Consider the following 13,435-nt stretch of genomic DNA (forward strand, 5'->3'; position numbering starts at 1 on the left):
GCCATCGGGTATGACAAAAAAAATCAAAGGAAAGAAAAAAGAAAGAATTAGAAGATAAATAAATCAAGGAAATTATTCCCTTTAAAATCTCATCAAAATAAGTACAAACAAATCAAAATAACAAAAGATGAAAGATATATATGCAAAAGCTATGTTGAAAATATGAAAAATATATGACAAAACAAGAAAATCCATCTTCATGAATTAAAATTTTAAAAATCACCATTTACCCAAAACATACAGAATCAATGCAATCTTTATCAATGTTCTAATAGAATTCTTCAAGGACATAAAATAAACATTACAAACATTTGTGCGAGGCTGAATCAATAGTACTATGGGTAGGGGACTTGACTTTTATACAGGATATCTGGGTTTGATCCCTGACACTTCCTAAGAAAACATAAAATAGGGGCCAGAGAGATAGCATGAAGGTAAGGTGTTTGCCTTGCATGCAGAAGGATGGTGGTTCTAATCCCGGCATCCCATATTGTTCCCTGAGCCTGCCAGGAGCGATTTCTGAGTGTAGAGCCAGGAGTAACCCCTGAGTGCTGCCGGATATGACCCCCCCCAAAATATAAAATAAAATAAAATAAATTCGTATGGAGCTACAGAAACAACCATGCAATTCGGGGTGGAGGTGGGTGTTTTAATGTTCGAGGAATTTAAATTCATCAAACTTAAAGGAATCAAAACTGCATGTTATTTTAAAAACAAAAAAGCAACCACTGAAATACAGTCCAAAAATAAACCATCATATTTGAAAGTTTAATATATGACAGAGGAAGCCACAGCTTAAAATAAAATCTCTCCAACAAACTGTGTTGAGCTAACTGGACAACCACCTGCAAAAAGATGAAACTAGACTACTGTATCAGGAAAAGAACAAAAGATAGCCTAAAACATGCTAGACCAGAATCCAAAAATACAGTATAGGAAGCATAGAGAAAGAGAAAGAACTATCATTAAAAAAAGACATTCTACTGAATGGGAGAAAATATTTGCATATAATACAGCTGACAAGTCTATTATCCAAGTTACAGAAATGAGCCCAATCTAAATTAACAAAAAAGTTCCACTAGTATTTAGGGAAATACTGTCCTAAAATGTATCAATATTAACACTCTTGTAAGCCAATATTATGTCAAAATAAAATTTTAAAAAGAAAAAGAATTTTCTGGTAGAATTAAACCAGAGTCAACGGCCTGATCACTATTAATAATTTCAGTATATTTGGTTGACCTTGAATACTCAAGTTTAAAACATTATAACAGTATTCCTATAGCCTATATTACAGGCATCATAAAATATACCTTCCAGCTGATAAAGCATAAGAAACTGATATACCGTGCTGTTTTATGACATAAAGTACATAAATTATGTAACTTCCTCTAACTACAGGTTCATCAACCTATGTTTTTTTGTTTCAATTTTGAGCTACAACCAGTAGTACTTAGCACTTACTCTTTGTATCTGCTCAGTGGTCAAGATTAGTGAATTAGGGGAAACATGGGATTCTGGAGCTCAAATTTATGTCAGTCACATGCCAAGCAATAGCCCTATCTGCTGTACTGTATTTTCACAATGTGGATGACTCTCTGGTTTGGCTATCCTACTTTACTAATTGAAGCAGAACATAGAGGTGAAAAAGTCATTATATCACTTAACAAGAAAAACGTCTATTTTGAACCTACTCTTATTATTGGATTATATAAGCCAACAACAATCAATTTTATCGATGCTACTTCATCAATTTCTGGTTTGAGCAGGTTGAAATGGCACAAACTAGTGAGATCAGGCTAGGTTATTTCAAAGACATTAGCAAATCACAAGACTGCTTCATAGACTAGAGGAATAGTAGAGGTCAGTACTCAATATTTTCTCTAATACATCCTTCTAGAAGATATAACTTTGTAGCACCAGATCTAAGAATAAAATTTATTTAGTGTAATATAATAAAAAAGATAAATCCAGAACTGCCTGTCAACTTCAGAAGCAGAAAGGGAATAACAATCCAATAGAGGACATCCCCCAGAGTGACAAATTATAACAGAAGCAGTGCCAGAAATAGAGTTCCTGATTTAAACAGTAAACCATGTTGCCTTTTATAGAGTATATGAATGAACTTGGCAAGAGCAGCTAATTAATTATAGCTGATTAGTCTATCAAATCTCTTGATAGAATAAGCAAAACATGAAGTTTTCATAAGTATTTAGCAATGTACTCTAAATGTAATTCATTATATCCATGAAGAATACATATTAAAGGCTTAGGATGTTTTCAAGTTTCACCCCTTAATTTCAAATATTGAGGTTTTGAGAATTTAATTTATAAATTACTACCAATAGCAGAAATAACATTTTAAATATACCTGAACTACAGGAAATATGATATATATATATATATATATATATATATATATTTGGTTTTTTTGGGCCACACCCGGCGTTGCTCAGGGGTTACTCCTGGCTGTCTGCTCAGAAATAGCTCCTGGCAGGCACGGGGGACCATATGGGACACCGGGATTCGAACCAACCACCTTTGGTCCTGGATCAGCTGCTTGCCAGGCAAACGCCGCTGTGCTATCTCTCCGGGCCCGAGATATATATTTTTATTTTAAACCTGGCTAGTCGAAAAGCAAAATCTGAGGCAATAAACATTCAACTCTACTAAAAATAGGTATTCTGGAAATGCACCAACCTTCAGGATCCAGTAGTTTCTCTATGCCTAACTGATGTTTGGCAATGTTAAAGGCGTGTTCCAGGCGTTGTGTGGCTGACTGCTGGCTAGCCACACTATTCCAATCAAATAGGTCTGGCCTGAAACAAAGGTATACACAAAGGAATATGTTAATTCATTTTTAGAGAGTGTCATGAAGTTCGCTTCAGTTCTGTTTTATGACTGACAACCCAAGCCCGGAATCCTTAAGATTTGAGTGTTAGTTCTCAACAACACTTCTTTCTTAAGGAAGTCACATTTCTATTGAGTCCTAAGAAAACCAAAGGAGATTTATTTTCTACCTTATTGAAGCAACAAAACTATGTTTATCTCTTACAATTCTATATAAGGCATTTGCTGAAAACTTTGGATTCTAAAAGGCTGGCCCGACCACTTCCAACTGGGGACTCTAATTTCACCTGCTGACTTACTTTGTCTTCACTTCATCACAAGACTTCAGAGTTCAAAACTGAGCTGACCCTGTTCTCATTCCCACTGCTGCCTCCAAACAAGCTACTTTTCTTGTAGTTATTCCTTATTCAAGAATCAAGGACATGTTCATATTAAAAGCTGCTCAATTGCAGGAACATTGGGCCAACATTTCTAAGAATTTCACTCATGTTGGATATATATATCCAGAATTTGGCCTCCATCAACACCTTAATCTCACCTCACATGACATCTTGCCTTAGATTTCTCTTTCCCCTACTTAAAACTATTCTCAGCAGAACTGCTAAAATCATCTGCTCAAATATATTACAGCTTCCTCAATTTCTTGCTTGCTATCAGAAGGGTAAAACTGACCAATTTAACTGTGAACTGTAAGTTCCAACCGGTCAGATGCTCCATTAACATTGATTTGATTTTTTTGCACATCTTCATATACTGTAAACATGATTTCCCTGTGTCTGTTGTTCCCTTTGTTTGGAATGCTGTCCCCCCAGATTCGACATGGTCAGTGCCTCCCATTAGATCTTCACTCAAAACTTACATTACTGGCAATTATTACCCAGACCTTTCCCTTATCCTAAAGTACATACTCCCACGTCAAACTTACACTTACACATTGCTGTTACATCTTTATATACAGAATATATAGATTTTTTTTCCTGTTCTCATCTGAAACCTTTGAGACACAGATGATGCTTAATAAACATATGTTGGCTATACAGAGTATGAACAAGAATTTCAATTTCATTATAAAGACAGTCTTTTCTTGAATCACAAAGGATTGGAAAGAAATATATAGGAGACTGTTCTTGTATAAGAGGGAAAAAGCATGTATAATTTAATCTGAAATATGAAAAAGATGTCAGATTTACTAAAAACTCAAGATGTCAAGATATACTGTAAATTAGAAGAGACTTAAAGGGTTTTGACAAAAATACTTAAGAACAGACATCTAAATTGTCTTTTATGTAGGAATATTTAATATTTCTAAATAAACTTCTCTAAGGAAAGTTGAGAATCAAATTCTTAGGGAAGGAAAAAGACTGCAGCACTTCATATTTACAATAAACAGAACCTGAAAACAACCCAGGTGCCTAGCAACAGATGAGTGGCTAAAAATCTATGCTATATCTATACAATGGAATATTATGCAGCTGTTAGGCTTCATGAAGTCATGAAATTTGCTTATACAAGGATGGATTAGGATGGATATGGAGATTATTATGCTGAGTAAATGAGGAGAGGAACAGATATGGGATAATCTCATTCATTTGTGAGCGATAAGAAAAATAAAAGATAGTTTGGTAATAATATCCAGAGACAATACAGATGAGGATCATGAGGACCAGTCCAGGGCAGGAAGCTTGCCACAAATACCAGGGGCGTGCAGTTAGGGTAGTAAATAGTTGATCCACTGTGACAATAATAGTTGGAACTGATCACTCTGGACAAGAACTGGGTGCTGAAAGTGGATGAAGTGATATGCATGATACCTATTCATTAACAATACTGAAAACCATAGTGCAAAATTAGAAAAGAGAGAGATTACAAGAACTCCAGCTCATGCCAAGGCTGGTAGAAGTCCTAAAAAATAAACAGAGGGGTGAGTGCCTGTTGCAAGTCAGCCCCTGAAGAGGTTAACTGATGGAGGGATGGAGGATGAGGCCTTTCTCTTCCAGCTCGGAGCACGCGTCTGCCACCCTGTCTAGCCGACAGTTCTGAGGTGAAACGGCGGGTAAACAGCTCGCAGACAGTCAGGCTCGTGGAAATATTAGCTTTATTCGGTGGACAAGACTGAAGTCCAAAGACTCAGCCTCAGTTCCAGCAAAAAAGCCTCGGCCTTCCACAGACCCTTGTTTTTATCCCCCAGAGTCAGGTACCACCCAATGGTGGGATCAGATACCAACCAATGGTGGAAGCAGAATCAGGTACTACCCTAGGGTGGGGGCAGAATGCCAGGTCACACCCTAGGGTAGGGCACAATTACCAATCAGTTTAGGGTGAGTAACATAGTAATCCCCTAAAATATTTACATACACAACAAGTGCCCATTCCCCCAAAGGACAAATTTAAACTGAAAGGAGAAGCTCTTATACCACTGAAGGAACATAGGCTTCTCCAGCTCAGAGACACAGTTCATGATGAGGCTTGTAGAAGCCCTGAGAAACAGAGGGGTGTCCATTCCCCCAAAGAACAAATTTAATCTCCAAGGAAAAGCCCCTCCCCTGAGGAGGGAAGACAGGTTTCTCCTGCCCAGAGACACAAAAGCAGAGGAGCGAAGCCACTCCACTTTGATCCATGGCTGCACTTATCCCTAATAAATGTGCACCAGTACAAGAAGTAGGAAAAAAAAGACTGCAAAGGACACTATGGGAAAGCATCGCAGAACACCATCATGCTTAGAGAATGATGATGGTATATCTGATGTCCCAAGAAGTAGCAACCACTTACATAGCCTCTCTGAAAAAGACTGTAGAGAAGAAATTTGTAGAATGTTCAAGGAACTAAAAAAAAAAACACCCTGAAATGAACTGAAGGAACCATAAATAAGTATCGAGAAAATGACAGTAGAAATAAGAACACTCCTAACCAAAATATCAGGGCTAAAAACTTGGTATTGAAATTAAAACCTCATTAAAAATCTTAAAAAACAGAATAACAGCTGTTGAAGGTAGAATCATTGAGCTGGAAGATGAGATACATAACAACTCCATACAACAGGGGAGACTGGAAAATAGCCTTAAAATAAATGATTAGATGATTAAAAAATCCTCAAAAAATGTGAACAGATAAAAATAGAGGTCTGTAATGAACACAACAGAGACAAATAAGAATCATTGGAGGACCATTAAAAATCAACAATCAAGGACATCTTCACCAAAAAAAAAAATCCCAGAGCTAAAATATGCCTGCAACCAAATACTCTATGTCCAAAGAGTACTGGTTAAAAGAGATCCAAAGAAAATCACTCCAAAGCAAATCCTAGTCACAATGACAAATCCCACCAACAGGGTTGGCATACAGCAGCAAGATCAAAAAGGGAAATTATGTACAAAGGAGCATTCTTAAGATTTTTCAAAAACAACCTTCACAGCACAAAGGCAGTGCTGGGATATAGTAGCAAAACTCAATTAAATTAATGCTTGGCCAAGGATAATTCACCCAAATGTCCATTCACATTGGAAGGAAATATTCACAGCTTAACAGATAGACAATATGTCAGAAACAATACAGACTCAAAACCAGCCTTAAAAGAAAAACTTGAAATGTCTACTTTAAGACAAGAATGAACCAACAGACATGACACTAAATACAATGACAATTATCTTTCTCAAAGTCAATGGACTAAGTGCACCAGTTAAGAAACACCAAGTGGCAAAAAAGATAAAAAAAGATGAATCCAACATTCTGCTGCCTACAAGAAACACATCTGAATAGTCAGAACAAAGACTCTCAAAATCAAAGTTTGGAGGAAAACATCTAAGCAAACAACTCCCTTAAAAAGCTGGAGTGGCCATATTGGTATCTGATGACATAAACTTTATACTCAGAAAAGCTAAAAGGGATAAAAATGGACATTTTGTACTAATCAAGGGATATGTGCAACAGGAAAAAAAATCACACTCCTAAACATATACTCATCCAATGAGGGACCATCAAAATATTAGTACAATTGTTGACAAATCTGAAAGAAGACATTAATGGCAACACAATAATAGTGGGATAACTTAGCATTTCCCTGTCAACCCAACAAAAATATACTAGGTCTGAAATAGAAATGGAAGAAAGTGGACTCATATATATATATGTATATATATGTGTATATATATGTATACATATATATCACTCCATCCCAAGAAAACTGATACATATTCTTCTCCAATGCACATGGGCCATTCTCCAGGATAGACCACATAATGGCCCATTAAACATATCTCCATAAAATCAAGTGGATAGAAATCTTAAAGACGGGGCCAGGCGGTGGCGCTAGAGGTAAGGTGCATGCCTTGCCTGCACTAGCCTAGGACGGACCGCGGTTCGATCCCCTGGTGTACCATATGGTCCCCCAAGCCACGAGCGACTTCTGAGCGCATAGCCAGGAGTAACCTCTGAGCGTCACCCGGTGTGGCCCAAAAACCAAAAAAAAAGAATTCCTAAAGACAAACTTCTCAGATCACAGTGAACTGAAATTATAAGTGAACTACAAAGGGACACAAGAGAACAACTTCAACACCTGGAAAATAAACAGCCCACTACTTAATAACCAGTGAATCAAGGATGAAATCAAAGAGGAAATCAAAACATTCCTAGAAATAAATGACAATGAAGACACAAATTACGAGAATTTATGGGACACAGCAAAAGCAGTACTAAGAGGAAAATTTATTTCTTTGCAAGCACATATCAGAAAGAAAGAAGGGGCCTATATAAAAAAAGCTTAATGACACAGCTTATAAAATTAGAAAATAATCAACAAAAGGAAACAAAAATAGGTTGGCAGAAAAAAACAAAGCTTAGAGCAATGAAATGGAAATCAGAAAGACAATCTAAAAGATGAACAAAAGTAAAAGTTGGCTCTTTGAAAAAATAAACAAGATTGATAAATTACTAGCAAAACTCAGAAATAAATAGAAACTTAATAAACTAGATTAGAATGAACAGGGGGAAATCACTACAGATACTGCAGATATACAAAGGGTAATCAGAGACTACTTTGAGAAACTATACTATGAAAATGAGAACTTGGAAGAAATCGGTAAATTTTTGGATTCTTATAATCTTCCAAAGTTAAACCAGATGATCTATCATATCTAAACAGACCCATTACTACTGAGAAAATTAAAATGGTAATCAAGAGTCTTCCCAAAAACAAGAGTCCAGGCCCTGATTGATTCACTAATGAATTCTTTCAAACCTTTCAAGAGGAACTACTACCAATCCTATTCAGGCACTATATTCGAAATAGAAAAATCAGGAATATTCGCAAATATTTTTTATAAAGCTAATATCACCTTGATACCAAAACTAGATAGAGATGCTGCAAAAAAAAAGAAAAGAAAAGAAAAGAAAACTACAGACCAATATCCCTGATGAACACTGATGCAAAGATCCTCAACAAAATTCTAATAGGATCCAGTGCCTCATCAAAAGGTCATACATCATGACCAAAGAGGTTTCATTCCACGAATGCAAGGAAGGTTCAACACATGTAAACCAATCAACATAATACATCATATCAACATAAAGAAAAATTTAAAAAAAAGAAAAATTAAAACCATGTGATCATATCAATAGATACAGAAAAAGCATTTTATAAGGTCCAACCCCCATTATTGATAAAAACTCATATCAAGATGAAAATAGAAGAAATTTTTCTCAATATAGCAAGGCCATCTACCACAAGCCAATGGCAAATATTATTCTCAATGGAGATAAACTAATAGCATTTCCTTTAAAATCTGGTACAAGAAAAGCCTGCCCTCTCTCACCAACCTTATTTAACATAGTCCTGGATGTTCTTGCTATAGCGATTAGGCAAGAGAAAGATATCAAGGGCATACAGATAAGAAAGGAAGAACTCAAACTCTTGCTGTATGCAGATGACTGATACTATATTTAGAAAACCCTAAAGAGTCCACCAGAAAAGCTTTTAGAAACAATAGATTCAGATAGCAAAGTTACAGGCTACAAAATCAAAATGCAAAATCAATGGCCTTGTACACCAATGATGATAGAGAAAAAAAAGGACATTAAAGAAAAAATCCCATTCACATTACTGTCGCACAAACTCAGATATCTTGGGGTCAACTTGACTAAAGAGGTGAAGGACCAGTACAAAGAAAACTAAAAAACTCTGCTTCAATAAATAAAAGAAGATACACAAAAATGGAGACACAAGCCCTACTCATGGATAGGATTAACATCATTAAAAGGGCAATACTCCCCAAAGCATTGTCCAGATTTAATTCAATCCCTCTAAAGAAATCCAAGACATTCTTCAAAGGAGTAGATCAAATATTCCTGATATTCATTTGGAACAATAAACGCCTGTGAATAGTTAGAGCAACCCTTGGGAAAAGGAATATGGGAAGTATCACTTTCCCCAACTTTAAATTGTATTACGAAGCTAGTCATTAAAACAGGTGGCACTGTAATACAGACACTCAGATCAGTGAAATAAACTTGGTATTCAAAAAATGTGCCCCAGATATACGATCAATTTTTTATAAAGGGAAAAATGCAAAATGGAGCAAGGAAATCCTCTTAAAAAGTGGTGTTGGGGGCCAGAGAGATAGCACAGCGGTAGCATGTTTGCCTTGTAAGCGCTGACCCAGGACCAATGGTGGTTCGAATCCCGGCATCCCATATGGTCCGTCATGCCTGCCCGGAGTGATTTCTGAGCAGAGAGCCAGGAGTAACCCCTGAGCATCACCGGGTGTGGCCCAAAAACCAAATAAAAAAAAGCAGTGTTGGCACAACAGCCACTTGCAAAAAATGTGAACTCAGACCTCCATCTAATACCATGCACAAAGGTCAAATTCAAATAAAGACCTTGATATCAGTCCCAAAACATAAGGTATATAGAAAAACACATAGGTAAAACACTCCATGACATTGAGACTAAAGGCAGCTTCAAGGAGGAAACAGCATTCTCCAAACAAGTGGAAGCAGAGATAAACTGATGAGAATATATTAAGCTTTTGTCCCTCAAAGAAAATAGTGCCTAGGATACAAAAGTCACCCACAGAATGGGAGAAACAATTAACCAAATACCCATCAGATAAGGGGTTAATAGTGAAGATATACAAGATACTGAGTGAACTTAACAAAAACAACAAAAAATCTAACCCCATCAAAAAAATGGGGAGAAGAAATGAGTAGACAATTTCTGAAAGGAGAAATACAAATGGCCAAAAGGCACAAGAAAAAATGCTTCACATCACTAATCATCAGGGAGATGCAAATCAAAACAGCTATGAAGTATCATCTCACATCACTGAGACTGGCACACATTACAAAGAACAAGAACAATAAGTGCTGGTGGGGATGTGGTGAGAAAGGAACTCTCATTCACTGCTGGTGGGAATGCCATCTAGCTCAGCCTTTATGGAAAACAATATAGAGATTCCTCAAAAGACTGTAAATTGAGCTCCCATATAATCCGGCTATACCATTCCTAGGAATATATACTAGGAACACAAAAACACAATACAAAAATGACTTCCTCACACATATATTCATTACAACACTATTTACAATAGCCAGACTCTGGAAACAACCAAGATTCCCTTCAACAGATGAACAGGCAATGGAGTATCATGCAGCCATCAGGAGAGATGAAGTCATGAAATATTTTCTATACGTGGAGATACATGGAATCTATTATTCTGAGTGAAGTGAGTCAGAGTGAGAGAGATAGGCAGAATAGCTTCACTCATCTATGGGTTTTAAGGAAAAAACAAAATACATCATTGTAATAATCCCCAAGGACAACAGAAATGAAGGCTGGAAGTTCTGGCTCTTGACATGAAGCTCACCAAACAGAATGGTGAGGTTAGTTGTAAAAATGACTACACTAACTGTCATGACAATGTTAATGAGTGAGAGAAGTAGAATGCCTGCCTTGAATATAGACAGGGTGGAGGTGAAGAAGGAGGTAAATGGGGGGGGGGGCATTGGCGGTGTGTAGGTTGCACTGGTGAAGGTGTGTGTGTTCTTTTTTGTCTAAAACCCAACCTCAATCATGTATGCAAATCATGGTGCTTAAAGAAAAAAATGGAAATTTAAAATAGGTATTTAAATATTCACATTTAATAAAAGGCTTAAGTGGCAATACTTATTTCATATGACACAAACTTTAGACTTAAAATGTGATAATGGACAAAGATAGACACTTTTTCATAATTAAAGGATATGTTCACCAGGAAGAAAACACTCTCATAAACATATATGAACCCAATGAGGGACCAGCAAAATATTTAAAACAATTGCTGACAGATCTAAAGAAAGACATCATTGGCAACAATATGATAGGAGACTATAACACTACACACTGTCTTGCCTTGATAGGTCAACCAGTTTTGATAGGTCAACAAAATAATAATAGCAGACTTCAACATTACACTGTCTTGCCTTGATAGGTCAACAAGAATATACTAGCTCTGAAGGAAGAAGTGGAAGAGAGTGACTCAAAAGATATAAATGGGGCTCTCCATTCGCAGAAAACCCAATACACATTTTTCTGCAATGTACATGGGTCATTCTCAAAGACTACATGCTATGCCATAAAACTATCTCCATAAAATCAAAAGGATAGAAACTCTAAGAAGTACCTTCTCATATCATCATGCAATGAAATTAGAAGTGAATCATAAACAGATACAGAAAAAACTTTAATAACTTTAAATTAAACAACTCACTACTGAACAACCAGGTGATCACAGATGATAGCAAAGAGAAAATCAAAAGATTCCTGGAAACAAACAAGAATGACTACAGAAATGATCAGAATTTGTGGGACACAGCAAAAGATGTATTAAAAGGAAAATGAATAGCTTTACAGGCATTTATCAGGAAGGAATAAGGGGCCTACAGAAATAATTCAGTGGCACAACTTAAAAAATTGGAAACAGAACAACAAAATTAACCAAAAGTATGTAAAAGTAAGTTAATAATAAAGATTAGAGCAGAAATTAATAAACTGGAAATACAAAAAAACAATCCAAAAGATCAATGAAAGCAAGAGCTGGTTCTTTGAAAAAATAAACAATTTGGCAAACCATTAGCCAAACTTAGAAAGGAAGAAAGTGAAACTTAATAAATTGTATTAGAAATGGAAGAATTACTAGACACTACAGAAATTTAAGGGTTAATCAGAGATTGCTATGAGAAACTCCAAAGGATAGTGCAGGGTGCCTTGCAGGTGGCTGATCCAGGTTCAGTTGCCAGAGCCCCCTAGGATACCCTGAGCATCACTATGAGTTATCCCTGAGCATAGAACCAGGAGCAAGACCTGAGAACTGCTAGGTGTGGCCCAAAACAAGCACATACATACACATACATACACACAAAAAACTCAAATTAAAAAATTAATTATTGGAGCTAATATCAAAACAAAAATAAAACACATTTGCAGGGCCGGAGAGATAGCATGGAGGTAAGGCATTTGCCTTGCATGCAGAAGGTCAGTGGTTCGTATCCCAGCATCCCATTTGGTCCTCTGAGCCTGGCAGGAGCGATTTCTGAGCATAGAACCAAAAGTAACACCTGAGCGCTGCTGGTTGTGACCTAAAACCAAAAAAAAAAAAAATGAACTAACTGCTGGTGGGAATGCCGTTTAGTCCAACCTTTATGGAAAGCGATATGGAGATTCCTCCATAAACTGGAAATTGAGCTCCCATATGATTCCGCTATACCACTCCTAGGAAAGAACCCTAGGAACATAAAAATACAATACAAAAATCCCTTCCTCACACCTATATTCATTGCAGTGCTATTTACAAAAGCCAGACTCTCGAACAGCCAAGATGCCCTTCAACAGATGAATGGCTAAAGAAACTGTGGTACATATACACAGTGGAATATTATGCAGCAGTCAGGAGAGATGAAGTCATGAAATTTTCCTATACATGGATGTACATGGAATCTATTATGCTGAATAAGTCAGAGGGAGAGAGAAAAACACAGAATAGCCTCATCTATAGGTTTTAAGAAAAATAAAAGACATTTTGCAGTAATTCTCAGAGACAAAAGAGAGGAAGGTTGGAAGATCCAGCTCACTATATGAAGCTCACCACAAAGAGTGGTGAGTGTTGTTAGAGAAATAACTACATTGAGAACTATCATAACAATGTGAATGAATGAGGGAAATAGAAGCCTGTCTAGAGTACGGGCGGCGTTGGTGTGGGGAGGAGGGAGATCTGGGACTTTGGTGATGGGAATGTTGCACTGGTGAAGGGTAGTGTTCTTTGCATGACTGAAACCCAACTATAATCATATTTGTAATCAAGCTGTTTAAATAAATATATATAAAATAAATAAAACATTAATATTTTTAAAAATAAAATAAATTAAAACATAAAAAATAAACACATTTGCCTCCATGGACATTGGAACCCATTAATTCAGTGAGTCTTCACTTTCTCTGGAGCGCAAATAACAGGAGAATCTAATGAGCCACATACGTTTAAAGACTGCCCCTTTCTTTAAATAAACTTAATTTCCAAACAATTTTAGGTCATCGAGTCTCAGAATGCACTCTAGCTTA

At 36.6% G+C, this 13,435-nt stretch overlaps 1 protein-coding gene across 1 annotated transcript in view; it reads right to left on the minus strand.

Annotated features, from left to right (window-relative positions):
- DMD (dystrophin) overlaps positions 1-13,435 on the minus strand; it is a 2,686,579-nt gene that overhangs the window by 2,075,503 nt on the left and 597,641 nt on the right. Inside the window, exon 7 of the mRNA XM_049766737.1 lies at positions 2,701-2,819. Within this exon, the coding sequence (XP_049622694.1) occupies positions 2,701-2,819 (119 nt within the window). The remainder of the gene's footprint in view (positions 1-2,700; positions 2,820-13,435) is intronic.

Source organism: Suncus etruscus, chromosome X, assembly GCF_024139225.1.
Source record: "Suncus etruscus isolate mSunEtr1 chromosome X, mSunEtr1.pri.cur, whole genome shotgun sequence".
In the NCBI taxonomy this organism is placed as follows: Eukaryota; Metazoa; Chordata; class Mammalia; order Eulipotyphla; family Soricidae; genus Suncus; species Suncus etruscus.